Genomic DNA, 23,808 nt, shown 5'->3' on the forward strand with positions numbered 1-23,808 from the left:
GCTACCCATGCTTCTGGCCGAAAACCTCAACTGCAGCCATGGAATCAGCATTCTTGAATATGCATGACATCTGTGGTCATGTTGTCCAGGTGGTGATGTACGTGATTTGTGTGCATCTGGGAGAGACAATATGAAGTTAAATTTTTTTGGGCTACACACATGTGTGTACGACCTAAAGTGAGAGTTGAGAGTGCACTCAAGTGTCCACATATAGTTGTTAAATGCACCAGAGCATCAAATGCAACAAAACACATTGCTGCGGAGTTTTTCATAGGACCGCAAAAAAAAAGTAACAGCCAGGAAACGTAGCAGATGAATGTTTTGAGTGAAAAAAAATTGTGCACTGTTGCCTGCAGTTTTTTTTTATTATTATGAATTGTGCGCCATATCCTTTTCTGGAATTAGCAAGGCTGTGTGGTTCTCAGGATCGTTCTGCATGAGCAAAGATAGACCAAACAACACAAGTGATGAGTGTGCCATTTTTTCCATGATGCTATGCCAACTATATATATATAGCTCAAATTTCGATTCCGCTTCTGAGCAGCTGTCTGTGGAAGGGTTTTAGCAGCTAAGAGGGAGCATGCCTGGAGCGTGCGAAGGTGCGGTACGCGCGCTCCTCTTCGCTGTTATCGCGGTGGCCACATTAATCCCATAGGATCATCGCCTATTGAAATCTCGAAATTGTGTATCTTAAGGTGCAGGTGACAAGAATAAAGCGGATGGTAGAAACAAAACCGTCGGAGCCAACGCGCGCAACTGCATCTCGTGTGCCGTCTGCCGCGGCATAGTTTCGTTTTCGCGCGTTAGGGTCGTTCGCGCTGGCATCACAGCAGCGATGTAACTGTGCCAACAGCCGCACCAAAAATCACCTAGTCAATAAGCGCGCTCACTTTGGCGTGGGGGCTTCCCGCCAGAAGTCGCCTAACACAGCGGCGGACAAGCGCCGATAGAGTGTATAGTTTCGCTTTTTCTACCCGACACTGACATTGCACACGCATTGAACAAATGCCGGAACGGTGTAAACTATCACCGCGAGGCGACTTCCGCGGCATGCGATGCGGAAATGATGCAACAATTGCATTATGTAACGGATACATGTAGGCAATCGAGTTTCAATTACGTAATACATGGGTTTCGATCTATGGCAGCTGGACTGGCTCATGAAAACGTAGCACTGGTAAAATTCAGCAACCGCGAACGTAACAGCGGGGTTCTACTCGAGGTTTGTTTTGCAGAAAAAAAAAATCAATCCTTCCACTTTTCATTGTGAGGACTATAGAAGCGCCAGCTGCGGAGCAACATATCACGCGTACTTCCATCTCGTATCGATATCACCGTTTCGCTGTACCGCACGCAAGCACCACGATCAGTGCTTTTAGTGGCAAAACCTATTGTGCTCGACCTTTCCTCAAACACACGCACACGATGAACTCTCGTTGTTTCGTGCCCGCTTTCTTAGCTCAAACTTTTGGTCAAATTCTATTCGAACTGAGGGTGCCAAGAGTGGACACGTGTGCGCGGCACGGTGGTTTTGTAGCCGCGTGCTGCTCTCTTTGAGCAGTCTTATATTTATGTTTGTTGCGAGTAAACTTTTGAGATTTGCGCCAAGACTTTTGAAGATGAAGGCAAGGACCATCACGTTTAGAGCCAAATTGTGTGCGCGCCATGAAAATGATATATATCGTTGCAACGCCAAGCGCCAATGGTCGGGCATAAACTGTTAAGGGTCTGAAAATTTGTTCAAATCATGCCGATTTGAAATTAAGGGTAAGGGGACCGAAAATAGTTCTCCACACAGAGTTCGGAATAAAGAAAGCCCGACCAGAGAGTTTAATTAATTCACCAGTCTTGTCATTCTTACGCGACCGCTCATCAGCACTGGCAGCATTAGCGTCGCCTCATAGATGCCACTCGATCGGCCTCGCACGTTCTAAAATAAACTGGTCCCACGTCGTGACAGGAGCGCAGGGAAAAAAAAAAGAACTGCAGTGAAGCAGCCGCAAAGAGCACAACCCACACCAAGCAACGCGCGCATAGTGCATGTAATAGCCTTTCATAGACTATCGGTCCGGGGGCTGTCGAAAACACGATGGCCGCGTGCAGCACGCTGCACTGCCATGCTTCATCATCGGCCAGGACAGGTAAACTGGACGGTCGTTGAATAAGCGTGTACTGCCGGCAGTTTTGTCGCACTGAAATACGAGATTCTGACGGGACCGAAGTACCTTTTCGTAAATACCGCAGATTTGAATGAAGCGATTTCCGTGTGTGTACAGTACACACCCTACATACCTCTCGGGCAATAATGGCCCTTAGCAGCTAAGAAGGGTTAGAGCAAGAAAAAATTTAATCTGACATTAACAAGTGATGCGAATTCAATCAGCCACTGTTCTGTTTGAGGAAAGATAGGTCAGAAACGGTAAGAGAAGACTGTAAATCGAATTTACCAAATATCATTTTAAACTTTTAGGGCCCTTTGTTAACAGGTAAAGACCAACATTACCCAGTTTGTGCACCCAAAGCATCACCATGAAAACTGGGTGAAACCCAATTCCTGCTCAAAAATTGCCTTCAAGAGAAATGTAGTTTGCAACAGACTGAAGCTACCGTATAGAAATTGGCAAATGTCTTGAACCTGAAAACAATGGATGAACTAGCCACGAGATGTTTTCCATGTCATGTTGCATGGCATGAATTACCGTGGAAGAGTTTCCTTTATGCTCTTTCAGAGTGCAGTTTAGGGAGATACCAATTTCACTAACTGCCAGCGAGAGCCAAGCGCTACAGAATCTGCCTAGTTTGCAGTGGGTTGGAACCCCAGTAGTGCTAGGATGGTTGCCTAGCCTTTTTGAAATACCTACAAAGACCATTCAGTTAAAAGCACCCAGATTACAATATTCAGCAAGAGCTTTCCTAGCACTGTCAGTGCTGAATGAGGTGGTGGTATAGGCAGAAGCATCCCACATCAAGGGATGGTGCAATCAGAAAAGGTGCTACCTACCTGTAAAAGAAAGTTGAAACTGGCCCCTCCTGTGCATCGAAAGTACACGTGCAGCACCCACGAACATTCATTACCTGATCTACATTTTCACGGGGCTTCAGTACCCTTCTAGCAGTAGTCTCAGAGCAGCTTGTCAGTGAAATTTCTTTTCCTCATTAACTTTGTGCAGCATTTTCTGCTGCAGGGGCATAAACAGAAAGGCAATATGCGGCTCTGCACAGGAAACAATGTGGAGGCTGGGTACGGTCTCAACCGACTGTTTTGTAACATGATTTTTCTATAGGGCCAACCAAGTTGTTAGTAATCTATTCATATGCTTCATTAATCACCGACAAGGCACGTTGGTAGGAATACTTTATTTGGCACAGCAGTTCTGGCAGCAATGGGTATATTGTCATTCTGCTTGTAGGCCAAGGTGCAGACTTGTGAGCATGTTCTTGAGCCAGTAGCCTGGAACGATGAATAGGTGCCTTGGACCAGAGAATGCTGCGTCATGCAAGGTCGGTTGCTGCAGTCCCTCCCCTAGTGTCAGCCATATGCAGGGTTGGATGCCATGAAAAGAGAAAACAAAAGTGGGCAAGCTCAGAAAAGTAAAATGCAACTAATAAACCACCAGGAGAAACCCACAAACAAATGCACACACACAAAAAAAAATGGAATGTATGCAAGAGAGAAAAAGATAAGAACATCCCCCAATTGTGTTCAGGAAAGTAAAAACAGTGCTAAATTCTACACAAACCACACAGAGAGACGGACAAGATAGGCACTGCAGTCTGTGTGGTTTGTGTAGAATTTAGCACTGTTTTTACTTTCGTGAACACAATGTCACACCAACTAGCCCAGGAAAAGGTACTGTTAAACATCTCCCAACAGTTTATCGCAGCAGCCTACGCACTCCTGTAGTGGCCTTGTGCATGGACATTTGAAAGACCTTAAAAAAAAAAGGATAAAAGCAACATAGTTGAAGATGTGCTGGAAGAACCACACACAAAAAGAAGTGTGCACAGAGCTCAAGAGAGAATGACAATAGTCAAGACAAACAACGGAAGGTTTTCACTGGGTCAGACCAGTACTAATTAAGAGAATGAAATTATCAGGTTTCAAGTCTTGGCAGTTAAGCTTGGCCAACCCACAACACTGCCGCATTTCCTTTTGCAGCTTCCGACGCTGGCACACAGGAGGTCAAAAGCTCCATATACTAAACACAAAATCTTAAAATGGGGGACAACAAATTTTTGGTTGGCGTCTTTGTTTCAAATATTGCATTGCCCCAGGGCACATATACATGACACATGCTGCACGATTCATATATGCACTATAAATAATTTATTACCGTGCTACTTATACTGAGCGCTTTCGCTTTCTGAGTGCCGGGGTGTGTTATGACGTCACTCCCAAGAGCATCAACCCTGGTCACGCGGGCTCCAAAAGTAGACAAAGGGACTGCTGCGTCGTCTGCTCGTACACATGCTGTGCATAGCAGGGCTTTTCGAATTGCCGGCCGGTACTACAATATAATTAGCAAAGCCAAGCGGGTGAGGAGCAACGTCGAGTTCTGAAACCAAGCAGCTCACTTTGGACGATCTCAGTCCGAATACGTGATTTCAGCATTGTATTTAGCTTTGGAACACTCTGGTTTGGTTTGGTTTATGCGGTTTAACGTCCCAAAGCGACTAAGGCTATGAGAGACGCCGTAGTGGAGGGCTCCGGAAATTTCGACCACCTGGGGTTCTTTAACGTGCACTGACATCGCACAGTACACGGGCCTCGAATTTCTCCTCCAAAGAAATTCAGCCGCCGCGGCCGGGATCGAACCCGCGTCTTTCGGGCCAGCAGCCGAGCACCATAGCCACTGAGCCACCGCGGCGGCCGCTTTGGAACACTCTGCCCATTCCAAAAGGATAAAAGGGTGCAACAATTTCTGGGAGTCTTTTTGGTGATCTTGCGAGTATATTGCGCATTCACAAGCAGATAAAATTTGTTTTGTACAATGCATTTTTAAAATAAATATTTGCTTTCCTTGCGCTTTGCTATGTATGAAATTAGACCTAGTTCTCAGCAATGCTCCTGTTCCCGTTGCAGCTTGGATAAGCCCTTGTGATCTAGATGCCAACTGAAAGCAGCATCTGCTTGCATTGGATGAAATGCTCCCAGTGCAGTGCATTGCTGCTATCCACATTGCACATAAAATAAGAATCTAATCCCACTCAAACAAATATCTTTCCGCATGGTTTACACAGTCGAGTTTCCTTGCGGTGTGCACAGAATAACAAAAATCTGCGGACAAAAAGACTAAAATGTAGCCGTTAAATGCATTCCTGAGTTAAATATGCTATCTAGGCAAGCTGAAGCATTCAACAAAGAAAATTAAAACTGGGTGTCCAGCAAGCTACTCATTTTGAATTCCCGATGGCCGAAGCGAGAAACATAGTGGCGATAATAATGGACAGTATACGTGATCAATTCACAGAAAAAAATTAATGAAGCTGCAAAAGCTGCATTGAAAAGAGATTTGCTTCCCCTGTTTGAGAAAGCTCCTTTTACGAAGTCCATCTCTTTACTATAGGTGGCTACCCTTTTCTTTATTCTTCCCAGCATTTGATGTTCTCTACCAAGTGCGTGGCAACATCAATTTTTTCATTTTGAAGCAGATAACAGCAATAAAATTCACAGCAAATGCAACTGAATATTCTAGAGTAGTTCAGATATCAATACAGATAGTTAAAATTACAATAAAAACATGTTTCCTCAAAATGCAGCAATGAAACGGAATATTCTACACCAATATTTTACTTCTCATAATTTATCACATCCTAATGCTTACTAAGCATCTCAGTGAATGAGAGGAAATCATGTAGAATGGTAAAATTTGCCTAAAGCATAACTGTGTGCAGGGAAAAGCCTGACAGCTTGAATTTGTAAGGTGGCAAGTGGAGATGCTCTTGTCGCAGTTCACACTGAAAAGGCGCATGACGTGATGTGGCACACTGCTGAGAAACAAAAGATTCCACGAAAAATCAATGAACAGCAGCTCAAGCCACAACGCGATTGAGAGCTTTAACAAGACTACGTCTTCCATGCTGCCTCGTGACACCTAGAGACAGATCCAACCGTGAAATGCTGTCCCAGATGCACCATTCTTGACGGGACATGGCCCGCTTAACTTTTGTGTATGGGTTTCACCACACTGGAATCCCTAGCCATAACGGGCCCACAGATGCTGGCAGATTTCAATTTGGAATCTGTGCAGCAATTTTGGCAGCTGTTTTCCTTCTCACCTGACGAAAAGTGCCTCAGTGGTCTGGGCTCTTAGATTTGGAAGTTTCTTAAAATTATGCTCACAAGTTTCTGCTCTCTTTTAATGGTTCATAAGAGTGGTGGCCATATGTGCTTTTACAGAAGAAACAAAGAGCACCACTTTGAGAAAATGCTGGAAAATTATCTAAACGAAACACTCCGCATGCTTTCAGGGGATTCATAAACTTATCATTGTACTGCCAGAGATTATTTCAGGCTTTCAAAGGTTGGTTTTTAAATCAGTGAAAAGTACTGCCATTTCCTGCCTTTCCAATGAAGGCACCCTGTGCTCACACTGGCATCCCTTTCGACAGCAGCAATGCCATGGGACAAGCACCAAGAGATTTCCATAAAAAATATCAGCTTCCTATGACCTTATCACAGCTCGAACTGCAGAGAAACTAGCCTCTATTTGTTTGTTTCTGCAATGGCCCACAAGATTGATGAGGCCTGAGAGCAAGATTTTCAGATTGATTTTGATGCCACGCTAGGGTGGCGTGGCTCCTTGCATGAGTACACTGAAAGTGCATGAACTCTGCACATCGCTACGACTACGGCTTATTCCACAGAAAATACTTTTGAATGCAGCTATGTCTATCCATATGCACCAGCCCAAATTTACTCTTGAGTCCGGGAACCTGTACAGAATGAACCAGTATATACAATGCTCACATCATGGATGACAAGAAAAAGGCACCCAGAACAGACAGGCTGCCATGCCTCATACGTGTTAGAAGCAAAAATATGCCACGCCAATGTGAACAGACTGTGTGCTGGGCACTCACAGTACCGTTGAAACTTGCGGCAGACCACTGCGTTAATTTCAGTCAGTCCTTTTTTCCAACTTGGCCACTTTCTTGATCGTATTCCTCCCAATTCACTCATTTTTACAGGTAAAGAAAATTCCCCTGATGGTTCAAGGTTGCTACACACCCTGTAAAGCCATCACAGCCCTTCAGAGAAATATAGTAGAACCTTGCTATTCTGTTCTTGGTTCGTGTAATCTGCCGTATAACAAACCCAAAAATTATGCAAGTTACACTATATTTCTTCACAATATAAATCCTGGATAACTTTCTGAAACGATTCCCCGGTGTACATGTCCATAATTTCGTCAAATTCTGACGGCATGGTGCATTCATTGACTAAGAGGAAATGCCAGCCAAGCTAGTCATCATTTTTCGATACTTTGCCCAAATGCACCTGAGCACTGCGGAGAAGGCTATGAAAAAAAGCAAGGAGACAAAGCATCCTAAGAGCAGCGGCGGCTCCTCCACACTACACAAATGCAATGGGACAAAGTATCTGAAAATGCAAAGGAATAGTTGATGGACTGGATGTGCCATGAAGCTCCAGCCCCATGAAAAACGAAAATATGGAAAGAACTTGCAAGCGCTAGAAAAAGAGCTTTCCAAAATTTGTGCCAGCACACACACACACACAAAACTTTTAAAGAAGTGAAAGTACCAATAAATGCCAGGGATTAGGAAATGGCGCAAAACCTGGACATGGAGACAATCACGTGCAGACCAGCAATCAAATTTTTCGAAGCTCCTAATTCAAGCTTCTTGCATAAAACAGCACTTGCAACATCCAAGAAAAAAATAATAAAAGGAGACAAAGAAAGGGGGGGAATGTGGCAAAAAAATTTGCAGACACCATCACGTCAGGATTTAGCATTCATTGAAAAGCAGAGTGCAATCACGTTGAAATCAGTGGGTGGCCAAGCGGCTGCCTAGGGAATTTCTCAGTGCCCTTAAGTCCTTATGCAAACGATACACACCACCCAGCTGGCCATATGTGACAATGCCCATGGGAACAATGAATATTACACACCACACAGCATGTGCAGAGGAGGGAATGGCCACGAGCATTTTGGAGCAGTCTTTGTCGCAAGCCAAAATTCCATAGGAGCAGTTTTCCAGTTTTGTAGCCAGTGACCAATACTGAGAGAAGGTAAAGATACGGATATGCCAAAGTTTAAAAAACTACTGGCTGCACAGTTTTTTTAAAATGCATATTATTTAAAAGGAAAGTTCATGAGTGCTTTAATGCATACGCCACACTGACATAATAAGACATGTTGCTGACATGCCTAGCCTACTTGCAGCTGCTTGACGCATCTGGAAAGAGAGAACTTTTCCCTCCCATTGTAAGGAAAGGGGGGTGCCAGCCTGTCCCCACCACACCCGAGGCTCGTCACTAACCTGTTTGCAGGTGCTGGTGTACGAGAAGCCACGACCCTAGCCATGCAGATGTGCCACTGCTATAGCTACTGCTAATCGCTGTCACATGACTTGGGCTTTCTGCAGCAGATTTCAGTTTTCCTCCATGCGCCGCACCTATCATTGCTGCGTTGCCGGCTGACCTGCGCCACTGTGCAGCTGTGGTCCAGCCCCTTCTCATTGCGTTCTCATATTACCAACGCTGTCATGGATAGCGTGCTTCCCAAATTAAATAAGCTGCAGTGTGTCACATCAGGGCGAAGCTCTCAGTATTGACAGCCACGCTGCCTGTGAAGGGCTCTTTGCAGATGTTCTGCAGCAGGATGGCAGTGTCATCATCATCATCAGCCTGACTACGCCCACTGCAGGGCAAAGGCCTCTCCCATGTCTCTACAATTAACCCTGTCCTTCGCCAGCTGCGGCCGTATCCCGGCAAACTGCTTAATCTTATCCGCCCATGTACCTTTCTGCCGCCCCCTGCTATGCTTGCCTTCTTTAAGGACCCTTAAGGACCAGCGGTTATTTTGCCTTAGGATTACATACCCTGCTCAAGCCACATTCGAGGCTGAACGGTAGCTATGCAGTTAAAAGGTTTCGTGTGCACATTTTAAAAAATTGATCAGGAATCATTTTTTATCAGGTAAGTGGATATATTCAGGCCGCTTTCAGTTTGGGCATATTGCCGCTTTGCACATAGTTTTTCTGCAGTGCTACGAGGTACACCTTAATGAGGTTTCACTGTACTTATGACTAGTAAGGTTGCTGAATTTGATGCGTTTCAATGTGAAATCTGAACTGACTGATACACCTCCTGCAGTGAGGCCCATGACCCAAGTGTAAAAGTGAAGTTCTGATCTACTGCTATGCGATGCATTCAGAACAGGTGCTGCCCTTGATGGCCTCACAGATAACTTTGACAACAATGGCAACACAGAGATCAAAGTTTGCTCTCCACCATTGGTGCCATGTTTGCTGCTGGTCTAATGTCATTTTCCATTGTGGCCCACTCACAACTCACCTCAATCCTGACCGCGGTGCCAAACCAGCAAGCAACCTATAAGTGGTACTGTGCGGATGGATCTTATGGCCATGCCACTGCTCTAATTACATCACACCAATTTCTCTCACTCCCATGGCGACATTCCGAGCAAAGGTGGGGGAAGGAGGAAGTTGGAGCACCACAAAAGCCAAATGTACAACAGGGACACAGTGCAGTGGCCTCGCACAAAGCTCTTGCCCAGAGCTCAAACAGCACAGGCATGTCTGGCTGAGCTTACAACTTTTGTCACACCCAAGCTGACAGCTCACCAGCCACATATACCGCAACAATCACACACGCCAACAGTGCAAGATCTGGCGATATGATGTTAAGCCATCTGTGCTTTAACCAACCCGAAATTCTTACCACTCAGTCCAGTAGATGACTTCAGTTCTCTCCGGCGATACACCCAGCCATTACTGTTTACAGCTATGGTAAATTATCATTTCAACCACTCAGATTCCCTCATCAAGAGGCATGAGGGCAATTGATTACTGTTTGGTTCTTCGGACCAAGAGGCATTAAGGAATAACTACAATTTCTGGGTAAACACTCCCTGAAGGGGCCACAGAAAATCCTCCACCAAAGCTGCAAATTATACTGTTTGAACAGAAACTACTTTTTGTTGTTTATTTATCAGTTTATCTGTACCTCAACGGCCCAAAGGCAGCATTACATAAGGGGTGGGCTGACATGTAACCTCCTGCCACAGAATTTTTCACAAAAAGCAAACCGAAGAGCTAAACTGCCCATCCCCATCTTTGAGGCTTTTTTTCCTCTCATAATTCCTGCTGCACTGGAAGCCCTATGTTGGTGCTTGAACCTGAACGCCACACACCCATAGGTGTGCCGCACAAATCCTTTATCAGCATAGCGCCACGTAAGATCATGACAATGCCGCATTTGAGGTCAAGAGGTGCAAGTACACAAAACAGTAGGAACGAAACGAAAACACTAATGCTGTGTGAGTCATCCCTGTGCTCTATCTTTTGGCTGTCTCAAAAAGTGAAACTACAACAAATATCGACTTTTAACTTGTGGGGGAAAAAAAAGAGACAAACATAGAAGGAACAACACAAACAACGCCTCGTCCTTGTCTTTCCATGTGTTCTTCAAATATGGGAACTACTCCCTCGTTCAGCTACCTGTCCTACCTACATTCGCCTATGGCTTCTCGCCTCTGCTTGTCTCTAGGGGCACAAACGTTCCCGGTTTCACAGCAGGAGGCCCACTTTCAAAATTATAATTTGCTAGATCCGTAACAGCAGAGTTGCTTTGTTCACTATACGGGCAGGCTTTGTTAACCTGGTGTCTGCAGGTGAAAGCCACATTAAGAGTTAATGTTCCCACATTTTCTTTTTGTTTTTTCTTTCTACTTGACAGCCAGGGCGAAAAACTGCCACTCACCCGTGCAAAGCAAATGGCCACATAATCATCATTACCACAATGACCTGTCACACACTGCAACAGTGCCTTGTGAGCTTTATGCAACTCACAAGCTTCCAAAATATCAAAGGACATCAAGCACTTTGTCCACAATGTTCCCCTTCTTAAGGACTCTTTGCAGTATCACCTGTAATAAGCTCTTAATAAAAGAAAGCTTGCTTTTCCAGTAGCCTCATACGCTCCATGCTAGTTAGCTACGTGGGTCCAATCACCTTCCCCGTGTAATACTGAAGCTCAGTGCAGGTGGCACAGCACTAGTTTTAAAATTCACAGGAGGTGGAGAGCTCACCTAGTGGCGCCTTAAAGCCTTTGCTGCTTCCGCATTCTATCGTCCCATTTTGTTCAGCCTCTGCGCCAGCAAGAGAACGCCGGACTCGATGCAGGAATCGGAAAGGTCCGTGCATACAAGTAAACTGCATTTCGGTTTTTCAAGTGCCGTTTTCTGAAATGGAAATAAATTTAAAAGAACATGTTTACGCGCTGCAGACACCAAAGCGTAATCGCTTATCTCGCCGCAATTAGTGCCCTTGTTTCGGAAAGCGGCTCGTATGGATAAACAGCAACACAACTGTAAAATGAACCATTAAATCAGTAATCTATACACTTTCCTATTAGCGGGGGCACAAAAAATCGGACCGCGCACAAAACTCACCGCATAAACGGACTGTTGTCAAAAGTTTCCCGCCTTTTTTTTCGGGCGCAGGCTAACCATGCCTGTTTTACATGACCAAAAGTTACGTTTGGCCGGGCTGACAAAAGGTACAAAAACATACTCAGCGCATATTCTCTTCTGTCGAACTGCACTGAGCTTTTGAGCAGAACTCAGGATAAAACAGACGAGTCTCACCTTTAGGGCCTTTGTGTCCACTGCCGGGCAAGCGGGCTCAGTGCTAGTCCTGGGTGATCTGCAAACACAAAATATTCGGGCGCAAGGAAGTTCAAAATGAAATGCCGAATGCCATATAACGGGCAATCACTCAATACATACAGTACATACATACCAAAAGACAGGAAGAACAGAGAAATTGCTCACGGGCAACACGAGCGCGCGTAGCTCCCACCGTCCGTCCATTCTCCTACTGCAAGCAATGCTCGGCTCGGCTGTAGCTCGGCTCAAACATGACAAAAACAACAAAAAAATGGCCGGACGTGGCGTCATTTTTCAAACCGGATGCGACGTCACGGGTGAAAATAACGCTTGCGTTATTGCGACCGGGTCGCAGGAGACACTTCCAAAATATTCAGACAAGGACAGCCAAGCTACTACCGGCTTTGAGCCATGGAGGAAAAAAAACTGAGGAGGGAGCGTCCGGCGAGAACCTTGAAGCCGGGTAATAAAAAGTAAAAAGCATGCAAAAAAAAGCGAGTCGGTCCCCCCGTGACCATATCACGTGATGGCGTGCGGTGATCTTTATCACCGCCGCGCGCGCGAGCGGCGAAACTGAAACCATCTACCGAAACTGAAAGCGCTCAGGCAGGCGCTGCATCATGAAGTGCTGCGTGCCCGGGTGCAGGAGCCGCACAGAAATCGTTTGTTCGGAGGTTTCGTTCCATAGGTGAGTGAATATTTCTTCAATGGTACTAGCGATGAAAATATGCGCTGTGGCTCTGCATGGAAAAGAGCCGAATGGGCAATTTTTTTTTTTTTTTCAATATTGCGCGACAGGTTTCCGAATGACCCTGCAGCCAGAAAACGGTGGACTGACGCACTGCAACGTTCAGATAATTGGTTACCGACAAAATGGAGCGTTGTATGCTCCCTGCATTTTGGTGCAGAAGACTTCAAGCCTGCGACAGGCCATCTTCGCCGCCTGACAGAAAGTGCTGTGCCATCGCTTTCGCTTACTTCAGTAAGTAGCATGCGTGTATATTATTATAAATTAACAGCAGGAGTTTTTAGCGATTAGCTGACTGTCTGCATAACTGCAGGACGGCATCTTTGCGTGCTTAGTCACCCTAATATTTCAGTGAGAGTGAATGCTCCTATAAAGTATGTGCAGGACTGCAATAGCACTCTCGGAACTATCGCGACAGAACTTGACACCAGCCTGGAGGAGGTCTGCCGACCACCGTTCGTGGCTATATATATGTCATGACAATTTAAAGTAAAGCTCATCGCATATACTAGCTGTCATGCCAAGCTTAAAATCTATACAGCATTATCGATCTGCTCTGTCATATTGCACGAATACGCTAGTTCCCAAATACGGGTTTACAATTAATGGACATGGTAATATCGGTGTGAAACCAGTTTCATCTATCATAATCATTTTGCTAAACTGAACTTGAGTGTTGGTTTGGTTTGGTAACTGAGAGAGTTAATACTACTGCGCCATTTCCTAAATTTTCTCCAAACCAGTTTTCAATTTTTTGCAGGCTCCCACGCGATCGTTTGCTGCACTCAACTATCCTTTGCTCTTAAAGCGGCTCAGGCTATGAGAGACGCCGTGTAGCGAAGGGCCCAGGAAAAATCGACCACCTGGGGTTCTTTAACGTGCACTGACATATCGCACAGTACACGGGCCTCTAGAATTTCGCCTCCATCGAAATTCGACCACCGCTGCCGGGATATCGAATACGGGGGTCAGCCATGGGGTCATCCGAGCACCTGAGCCACTGCAGCGAGCAATGTATACAGGCGCGGCCATAAGTAAACGGAGCACTCGAAGTGCAATCACGCTTTCTCCATTGGTGATGAAGAAGCGTTGTTTGTCTACAAGAAAGCCCACCAACCTCCGCCACCAGCATGCGCGTACCACTGCTGGAAATTTTAATTATATTCGAAGACAGTTTTGCGTGCTCCGTTTACTTGTCCGCGCCTGTATATGTGCCTCCTCAGCCTGTATGCCTGTCGGCAACTGCATTGAATCACATGTCACTGAAAAGCCTCCAAGCTCTCAAAGGTTCTTTCCTGTGCTGCTGTAAAACCCTTCCTTTAGCGTTGTTTCCGCAGGGCGCCGATCTTCGCTTTGGATAATTTCGAAGGCCAATGGGCCAATAAAGCGCGTCCGGGTTGAGACCGATAATCCTCCCCATGAGGAACCCCCACTGTTGGCTTCCATCACGAAAAGCGATATGCTATCTCTTCAACGGCTGGCCTTTTGACAGGCAAAGTCAGCCCGCTTCGTTGCCTAGCATTTTGTGTGTTTGTGTGTGTGTGTGTGTGTGCGTGCGCGCGCGCGCGCGCGCTAGCGGACGAGGAAAGTTTTGAAACGTAACCCTCGCCCATGGCTGTAGCGTTAAGGTCTGCGAGTATGCCGGCCTTCTAGGATGGTTATTTCTTACGGAGTAGCAGTGACACGCTTCTGGTTCTGTTACTTGTATTTTCCTGTTTTCCTTACCCCTTCCCCCCACCCGGCCCATACGCCGCTTCTCGTTATGAGGTGTTATCTCACTTCCTCGGCCCTGATACGGCCGTCGATTAGACCTAGCCTACGTTAGTCAAAGATTGCATTTAAGTATGATGGCAGTATTTGTTAAAGACCTCCCACATACGCGCAAACATATGGCGGCAGCTTACATGTGCAGCATACTAGCCGAAGCTGATAACGTACGGTACGTAACGAACACTCCTTTAATACGAATAACGACGCTGCGATTGATGCTGCTGCGCTGAGTATGAGAACGTCCGTGGACACAAAATTCAGTTGCAGCAAACATGCACAGCTCCAGGCGCTCGCGTACCAATTCGGACTTGCTGCGCCGTCGTACGTGGGCTTTGATGTCGCTTTTCGCCCGAAGACCAAGAAAGGGCGCGCTTTATAGAAGCAAGCGCAACAAAAAAAAAGTTGGGACATTTTTGTCAGTCGCATCAGTTATAGCCTCCGGCGCACGCATACACCAGCGATTCCATAAGACATATGAGCACTACCACTACCTTACGTGCGGAAATGCGAAATCATTTCGAGTTCCGTTGCCTCCTCTGTTACTTAGCAATGTAATTAATCGCTGATGGTAATTAAGTGATCAAGCAGTTCCATTGATTATAAATTAATTAATAATTGATTAATAATTTAAAAGCATTGATTATTAGTTTTATAATTATACATCAAATAATTTCGCTATTAATTTTATGGCTCATTCAATTCTGAAGAAAATACTAGCAATTCACAAATTTTGTCAAGTACCCACTGAACTGTAGAAATTAATTGCCTCATTATTTAATAAAATTATTTTATTTTGTAATTGAGTCATTTAAACTTTCCATTCAATCATTAATCATTAAAAATCAAAATTACACTCTTACTGGATTACCGACATTTGATGAGGACAAGCTCTGTCCACACTTCCCGTCCACAGCTCACGGTGACATCCTGTGCACGCCACTCATGAGGCAAGAAATGCTTTCGCATTAAAAAAAATCGAGCTCCCTGCTGGTGTAGCTCTTGGCCAGGAGCAAAGTTAGCAGTAGTGCTTCATGGGCAATAATTAGCACTGTATAGGAGTTTCTCAAAACGACTTGTTCATGTTTTTTCTTAAATGGAAACTTTATTGCGTTAACAAGAGATATGCAAAAAAACTGTTTGGTCCACTTGCTGCGATAATCAGTCCACTTGCTGTGAATTTCTGGGTACAAAACCCAAGCGACGAGCAATGGTCATGTTCTATATAACTGGGTTCAAATGTACATCATAGCTTTCTGGCATTCTTTGCCAATCAAAGAGATTTGGAAACTAACCTACATGTGCCAGAATGTTTCCACGTCAACGTTCGATTGCCCCAATGAGCTCCTGATTATAAATTCTAGCTCTGAAAGCGCGCCGTTCCTCAGCTCTAAAATGCTGCATATAGAAAGCTTTCAGTTCTAAAAATTTTTCCAAATTCTGATTTACCAACCCGCATCTTTGTGTAATGTCACTTCTGAAGCACGCATCAAAGCATGTTTCTTTATGCCGTAACAGCAAGCGTGCTGCCTTATATTTATTACGTGTTTTATTTCTTCTATGCAGTCACATACAGTAGAAGCTTCGAGAGCAGCTGCAGCAACGGCCCGTGAACAAGAAGTTTTGCATGAAGAGCATATGATGCAAACAAGCCAGCAGCCCTCAAATGAACCAGTAAGTACACCTGTGAAAATTCGTTTAGTGAGAGCAAGTATCACGACTGGTCTCTCCAGAGGACATTGCACACGTCTAATCAATACACTCAGAACTACAACATTTAATGCACTTTCATTAGTGCAACATACATGCATAAGGGAGCATATTGCAGACCCTTCTATATAGAGGTGTTTCAGACAGCACTATTACATGGAGAATTCATCCAAGCTTACAGTTGATTGGCCAGTTTTTTGTGATTTCGCAAATGCGTTTTATATGGTATATATTGAGACCAACATGGTAATGTGCACTCACAGTTCAGTTCTGAATTCTTTGATATCAGCTGATTCTGTTGCTTTTATGGCTGCAGATGCAGTATCCATGCGATGCCAGCGGTGATGCTGAAAATGCTGGTCCCTCGCAGGGTGACTCGGAAGGCAAAACTGCTGCTGTTCACAAAGATACGCTGCTTGCAGAGCAACACAGTGTTTTGCCAGAGGAGATGGAACAACAACCGATGGAGTGGGAAACAGATTCTTCAGGAACCATATCTGCCGAAGAGGAAATACCAGTTCCTGTGTCCCCTCTGATGCAAAAGAAGCCTTGCCACAGGCAGCTGCCCTTCGGCCGCAGCCAGAGTGATCACGAAGCGGCAGTGAGTATAAAAAAGTTTTTAACTGCTTCATTTACACTTCTGCATTATGCAGAAGTATGCTACACTATTTGCCTATGCCAGTTGTCCAATGAGTACAGCCCACTTTTGCAAAGAACCTTTCTATTTCCTAAGTAACAGATTACACTTTTAGATTATTTTTCTTGTTCTCATTTAAGGCTGCGGTCTGCAGCTTCATGCTCTTGTTTTTTATTTGGTAGCATTCTGAGCGAAAATGTAAAGTTGACTTGCTTTTGTGTGTTCTCACGATAGTTGTGCGTTCTTGTCCAGGTGGCTGATCAAAGACAAGGCGATGGAAATGTAGAAGTCACAGCAGGACCATCTCTGCAAGCCAGGAGGGTTGCAGTCACAGCGCCAGCATCAAAAGCAGGCATGGTGAGAAGGCTACCAGACATTACTTGGGTTCACTCAAAGCAACAAGTGGAACACAGTGGGACACCTGTAATCCCTGTTTAGTACATGGATGGATCATTATAACTACTTCAGGAACAGTACTGTACTTTGAAAATGTTCAGTTGGAAGTAACATGTTGAAGTTGCAATGAAATGCATTCTGGATTTTGAACTTATTAATGAAAAGTGAAGGAGGTTTTCTGAGGTTGCATTTCACAATTCATAGATGGCTCTGTCAGAGTAATTATAACGTGTTCAGACCTAAGCAACAGTGAGGCTTTCCATTATAAATCAAGTCATTCTTTAAGCCTAGGTGTTCAAATAAATGCAGAAAAAAAATTTGGCAGTTCTCCCTCCCCATACTTTTTGTACCATGCCTCTTGCCTTTAAAACATGCCACAATCGCTTATGATGCACATTTCTTTAAATATAAATGCGATGGAATGTGCCGTTGTTCTGAACTTGAAATTATCTCAAGATAACTCACTGAAGCTATGTGTGCACTGAACACAAAAATCAGATTTAGACTAAAGAACAAACCTGGAAGGCTGAGTGCCCCTACAATTACAAATTCTTGAAAGGATCACTGCAGGAAGTACTTTCTAATTTCTGATAGCACGCTGGCTGCAAAAATTATATCGAGTATAAATATTACTGGAAGCTGATTCCCTCCAGTCTTAATCTGTCTACTGTACAGCTTTGTTTGTTCATCAGGCTTGATTATGAAGAGCAATGTGACAGATGTAAACTTATGAAGGAATATTTTGGAGTTCTTAGAAACACAGCTTTACAAATTACTGTTGCTCTTGTATTTTAATATGCCCATAACCTTTCCTAGCAGGCTTTCTGTGAGAAGTACTTGAGTCTCAAATGTTTGCTTTCATAAACCAAGTGGTTCTCATGGCTGAGCCATCATTGAATTCCCATCATATCCTTGCATAAGCTCAGGCTTTTGTGGTAAAAAAAAAATTGCTCGCTGTTTTTTGCCTGTGTACTGAAACTTGGAGTGATATATACAATCATGTCTTCAACACATCAATAAAGTGCAATGAGAAATTTTTTTATATTTGCATGTATTATTATTATATATTGCCAGCCTCCAGCAATGGAGGATACCCCTGAAAAGGCATTCCTGCGTCGTCAGGTGAAGCGCTATGCTGCCATCCATGTCGCCAGCAAAAAGAAAATAAAAAGACTGCAGCAAGCACAGCGCCGTCTTCAACGCAAGGTTGCTCGCCTTTCAAATGTAATTGATGATCTCTCAAAAAAAAAAATTCTCATTGAGGAAAACATAGCTGCACTCCAAAGCCTTGCGGGCTCCAAAGAAAACTTACTGATGCATCACATTGTCCAAAAATCGGGAAAACCGCATTCAATAGCCTACTCTCCTGAGTTAAGAGCTTTTGCACTGACTTTGCATTTTTACTCACCTAGAGCATATAACTATGTCAGGGCTGTTTTCGACACATGTTTGCCTCATCCAAAGACATTGTCAAAATGGCTTGCGCATGTTGATGGATCCCCTGGTTTTTCTAAAGAAGCACTAGCTGCACTTGGAATGAAAGTAGACGAAAATTCGAAACTGGGCCATTCTACACTCTGCAACTTGGTTGTAGATGAAATGGCAATTAGGCGACATGTCGAATGGGATGGCAGGAGGTTTCATGGGCACGTGGACATGGGAACTGAAGTGAATGATGACAGCTTCCCTGTTGCTAAAGACGCCTTTGTTGCTATGCTGGTGGCAATCAATGGGAGATGGAAGCTACCTTTAGGGTACTTCCTTGTTGATGGCTTAGGAGGAGAGCAACGGAGCAACATAGTTCTCCAGGCTACTTCCCTTGCACACGAAAAGGGTGCACATGTAGTGAGTTTAACTTGCGATGGTGCAGCTGCGAATTTTTCTATGCTGCGCAACCTTGGTTGCAAGCTTGTCTTGGGAGACCTGAACACAGCTTTTCCTCACCCTGACACAAATCGGCCAATATTTGTTCTATTGGATGCCTGCCACATGCTTAAACTTCTAAGAAACACACTATGTGACAAAAAAGTTTTAGAAAATGCCAATGGAGGCCTAATAATGTGGAAACATATTGAACAGCTGCATGAGTTGCAATACTCAGAGGGACTGCATTTGGCAAACAAACTGAGGCAACCCCACATCAATTGGAAATCTCAGCCAATGAAAGTGTCGCTAGCAGTGCAAGTGTTCAGCGCATCTGTAGCGGATGCTATTGAAGAATGCAGGGCACTAAAAGTAACAAGCTTGCGCGATTCTGCAGCCACAGAGGAGTTTATAAGGTATGTGAACAATGTGTTTGATATTCTTAATTCACGACACCTGAAACAAAGAGGCTGGAAAAAGCCCCTGTGCCCTGAAAATGTGGCTGCTGTCACTACATACTTGCAAAAAGCAAAGGAATACTTTTCCTCTATTCGAGACCCAGCACAAAAAAAACTGATCACAGAAACTAACAGAAAGACAGGCTTTATTGGCTTTTTAATTTGCATGCAGACTGTTATTTCCTTGTACACCAATTTAGTTCAGGATAATGCAGTATTAGCATATCTGCCTACTTCAAAATTGAGCCAGGACCATCTTGAACTGTTCTTTGCAGCGATACGTTCATTCGGGCGCTGCAATGATAACCCAACTGCCCGGCAGTTTGCAGCAGCGTTCAAGCGGCTTATAGTACAAAATGAGGTAAAAGATGTTGCCAGTGGAAACTGCCTTCCACTTGAGCACATCAGCATTCTCTACGTGAGCTCATCTGTGAGGCCATCTTCAACAGAAATAATCAACATGACCACCACTCGCAAAAGCCTAGCAGAAAATGAGCCTTCTGTTGTAAGAGTGTCGAGCATTATTGAAGAGCATGCTTACTGCTCTGATCCAGGCAAAATTTCAGAAACTGCAGAGGTTGTAATTGCATACATTGCTGGATTTGTAGTAAGGAATCTACAAGCCAGCCTAAAATGTCATGAGTGTGTATCTGCACTAACTGCATCACATCATGAGAAGAAAACCTACTCCCTGATTCGAAGGAAATCGCACGGTGGCTTAATCTACCCTTCAAACGATGTCCTCAAAATCTGTCAGCAATGTGAGAAGGAACTGCGTCGAGCCATAGCTTGTTCTCCTTTAATGTCACGAGGGCTTGCAGACAAGGTTGCAGTGGCTACAATGACAGCATTTATAGGTAAAGACTTTTTCAGAGTTCTTAATGAACACATGATTGATAACCTCCCCCTTGAAAACCACTCATCCCACCTTGTGAGGGCAATTGTACAAAAATATCTGGACATTAGGATGCATTATCTTGCCAAAACAACCACACAGCGACTTCACCTAGAAAAGGTTCGACAAAAGCACACAAAGCTGACACAATTCAGAGGTCAGTAGTCAAAAAATTGATTGAGAGAGAGAGAAATGGACGGAAAGACAGGGAGGTTAACCAGGCGATGCCCAGTAGGCTACCCTACACTTGGGGAGGGGAACAAAGGGGAAAAAAGGTTGGTTTTGGTTTTGTGGGGTTTAACATCCCAAAGCGACTAAGGCTATGAGAGACGCCGTAGTGGAGGGCTCCGGAAATTTCGACCACCTGGGGTTCTTTAACGTGCACTGACATCGCACAGTACACGGGCCTCTAGAATTTCTCCTCCAAAGAAATTCTAGCCGCCGCGGTCTTTTGGGTCAGCAGCTGAGCACCATAGCCACTGAGCCACCGCAGCGGCGGGAAAAAAGGAAAAAGAGCAGCAATGAAATGAGTTTTCCAAGTGTCCAGCGACCACTATGTCACGGGTACAGAGGGCGCGCACTGAAAAGTTAAAAGATTATAGACGGGAATACAATCCCGAGTCTCTTAAGAATCTCAGGAGTGCTTTCACCGCTTTCCTTTGTGAGGAAGGTTGTGTCCAAGGCCCCAGGACGTTGGACTGTGTTCGAGGACGCGAGTCCAAGCGGTACAGAGCAGCAATCAGGAAACAGCGCTCTTGCTCAAAACGAGGGCAGTCACAGAGGCGGTGTCCGATCATTTCATCACAACCGCACTGCTCACACGCTGGAGAGTCTGCCATTGCGATGAGATCAGAATAGGCATTTGTGAACGCCACTCCCAGCCACAGGCGGCACAACAGCGTAGTATCACCGTGGGGGAGGCTGAATGGTATATGATGTTGAAGCAAGTGGTCGAAGTGGTGCGAGCGGGGTGTCCAACCTCCAGGGTTAGACCATGACTGTGCAGTCACGTTTCAGGCGAGTAGTTGAAGGTGTCTTGCTGCGTCAGCTCTTGTTAGTGGTATGCGGACAGTGTTGGCTGTATTGTGAGCTGATCGAACAGCATCGTCAGCTAAGGCGTTACCAACAATGCCGCTATGGCCTGGTACCCACTGGAAGATGATTTCATGATCCTGTTCGATTGCCTGGTGGTACAGATATCGTATCTCTGCTACAAGTTGCTCATGGTCGCTATGTCTCAAGGCAGATTGACGACATTGTAGGGCAGCTTTTGAATCACAGAAAACAGCCCATTTTTGAGGTGATTGTTGTGAGATATACTGTGTGAGATTGTGATTGGTGTAAGATATACGCAAGAAGTGCGACCAATTCTACTCCAGTAGAGGTAGTCCGATGCGAAATTTGTTGGTGAATTTGAATCCGTCGCGCAGGAACGACCACAGCACAAGCAGAACTAGTAGAGGTTACTGAGCCATCCATATCGACGTGAGTACGGTCCCAATATTCGAAGTGGAGCATGGACAGTGTTAGTTGCTTAATGACTGACATTGATAAATTTGATTTCTTTGCTATCCCCGGAATAGCAAGGCGCACACATTGGAGCCGCGTACACCACAGAGGAGAGGGAGGTAGTGCTGCCAGAGTGAACTGTTGTGGGATCGACGACTGTGAGTTGCTATCACCTTTGCAAATGCAGAATTTGGTCTCTGCAGTGGCAGAGGCGCAAGGTGATGCTGTGGAATCCTTGAAATGTGTCGTATGTGCATTCGCAAGGAGTCTAGGACAATATAAGTCGAGATCAGGTGGTCTTTGGCGAGTGCAATGCTTCCCAGTGTTGATGTGCTCCGAGGGAGGCCTAGGCATGTGCGAAGGGCCTGATCCTGCACTGTCTGGAGGGCACGCATGTTAGTCTTGCGCGTGTTTGAGAGTACAGGTGTACTGTACCGCAAGAATCACAGAAATAGAGCTCTGTACAACTCCAGCATTGACTGGACCGACAAGCCCCATGATTTTCCGCCCAGAAATCGGAGAAAATGAGCGATAGATGTTAGCTTCTTTTTCAGTAGAGTGCAATACGAGCTCCATGATAAGTTGCGGTCGATCAGGATCCCTAGGAAACGATGAGATTTGCAGTAAGAAATGATGTGACTGTCGATGCGTACCGGATATGGAGTCATACATTTACGTGTCAATGCTACTAGCGTGCACTTCTATGGTGAAAATTGATTGAAAAGGCAATACTGTGCTATGGGGCACAAATATTAGTGCAGTAACATGTTTAAGTCATGGGCTATCAGCCCTGTCAAGCTGTCAAGGCATTTTTATAGCAGCTGCTTCTTGTCTTGAGGTCAGTGAAAAATAAATATACGTAATATTAATTGTTAAGCACTGACTTAATAGTTGTTAGGGAAATTGTGTTATATGATTAACATAATTTATTTGAGCAAAGTGTGTGTGTTGTGATTGAACAAAGTGTCTTTGTGTTTCATATGATGCATGGCACACTACCATGCAGAGCTTCGAATGCATGTCGAGGAGTGTATTTTTTAGAGGGTGATAGTAACTTATTTTAGATGTCATTACGTGTCCTCACTCTTCATATTCATATCTTGGTTTATGTCATCATGTTGTTTTGTGAACTGACAATGCTGTTTACTAAATACAGAGTATACTGCTGTGGCTGTATGTTCCTTAACTCCAAATGTTGTGTATTGTTCAAGAGTTCATACTAAGAAGTGCGGGCAAGCAATGTTATTGTTTTTAACACCCTCATAAGATCACGCAAGCATTATAATGCATGTTTTTATTTAAAAAAAATTAAAGCAAACAACACTTCTACAGCCCAAGTGCTACTGGAAGTCAAAGAATATACTTATATATGTACCTGTGTTACATTGTGTAACAATTACAATCACTTCAGAACTGTGTATTGATATGGAAGCTCAACCTTACTTCTATCCAAGGATGAGAGCCCATAATATACATTTTATTCTTATGTATCATAATATTTCATGTTTTCTATAGGTTACATTTTGTTCTCGAAATTGTGCATTCTACCTCTGAAATAAAGTGTCTTGCTTACTCCTTAACACATTGCCGTTTTGGTTCGTATGACACCACATGCATCCACACAGGTTTGATTTAATTACACACAAGTTTTGCATATATATGTGGCGCGCCGTGTAATGCTTTTTTGAGCTAAACCAGTGAATTGTTCGAGCTCAAATTTTGCAGACGAATGGAATTTGGGTCGCCAGTATTGATGTTTTATACCACATTTGGGGTACTTCCTTGGTTCTATCAAAAAAGACGCATATTTATATCGTCTACGGCGACGACGAAACAAACTAGCCAAGCCGCCCTTCACAGCTACCTATCTTACGAGCAGCACAGATAACACCAGCAGTCGCGTGATTTGTTGGGTTCATCTAACGTCCCGAAACGACTAGACTATGGGC

The 23,808-nt window shown here is 44.6% G+C and overlaps 1 protein-coding gene and 1 long non-coding RNA gene across 6 annotated transcripts; one reads left to right on the top strand and one right to left on the bottom strand.

Annotated features, from left to right (window-relative positions):
* Nucleotides 1–3,342: 3,342 nt before the first annotated feature.
* Nucleotides 3,343–12,231, bottom strand: LOC149354176 (uncharacterized). 3 transcript variants are annotated; one of them, XR_016291212.1, is made up of 5 exons: nucleotides 12,010–12,231; nucleotides 11,856–11,913; nucleotides 11,298–11,450; nucleotides 8,135–8,244; nucleotides 3,343–7,232 (listed from the first exon to the last, which is right to left on the bottom strand). It is a non-coding gene; the product is annotated as an uncharacterized LOC149354176 (long non-coding RNA). The 3 variants fall into 3 exon arrangements; XR_016291213.1 differs by lacking the exon at nucleotides 8,135–8,244 and having other exon boundaries at nucleotides 12,010–12,207; XR_016291211.1 differs by lacking the exon at nucleotides 8,135–8,244 and having other exon boundaries at nucleotides 3,343–3,523; nucleotides 12,010–12,182.
* Nucleotides 12,232–12,309: 78 nt separating this feature from the next.
* Nucleotides 12,310–23,456, top strand: LOC149354177 (uncharacterized). Of its 3 annotated transcripts, XM_089583110.1 has the most exons (6): nucleotides 12,310–12,858; nucleotides 15,958–16,065; nucleotides 16,418–16,702; nucleotides 16,991–17,095; nucleotides 21,781–21,835; nucleotides 21,934–22,005. In XM_089583110.1, exons 1-5 carry the CDS (start codon nucleotides 12,604–12,606, stop codon nucleotides 21,805–21,807), a joined length of 780 nt encoding a protein of 259 aa, XP_089439236.1. In that variant the 5' UTR covers nucleotides 12,310–12,603; the 3' UTR covers nucleotides 21,808–21,835; nucleotides 21,934–22,005. The 3 variants fall into 3 exon arrangements, with proteins under 3 accessions (XP_089439236.1, XP_089439234.1, XP_089439235.1); XM_089583108.1 differs by having other exon boundaries at nucleotides 12,310–12,564; nucleotides 12,675–12,858; nucleotides 16,991–23,456; XM_089583109.1 differs by lacking the exon at nucleotides 21,781–21,835 and having other exon boundaries at nucleotides 21,934–23,453.
* Nucleotides 23,457–23,808: the final 352 nt, after the last annotated feature.

The sequence above is a fragment of the Amblyomma mixtum genome, chromosome 3 (assembly GCF_055824585.1).
Source record: "Amblyomma mixtum isolate Tamu chromosome 3, ASM5582458v1, whole genome shotgun sequence".
NCBI lineage: Eukaryota > Metazoa > Arthropoda > Arachnida > Ixodida > Ixodidae > Amblyomma > Amblyomma mixtum.

Excerpts from the sequence above, each read along its gene's own strand:
- LOC149354177 (XM_089583108.1), top strand. The coding sequence starts at position 12,497 with ATGAAGTGCTGCGTGCCCGGGTGCAGGAGCCGCACAGAAATCGTTTGT. Across the intron at positions 12,859-15,957 it reads CATCGCTTTCGCTTACTTCA|TCACATACAGTAGAAGCTTC; the intron begins GTAAGTAGCATG and ends TCTTCTATGCAG. Across the intron at positions 16,066-16,417 it reads AGCAGCCCTCAAATGAACCA|ATGCAGTATCCATGCGATGC; the intron begins GTAAGTACACCT and ends TTATGGCTGCAG.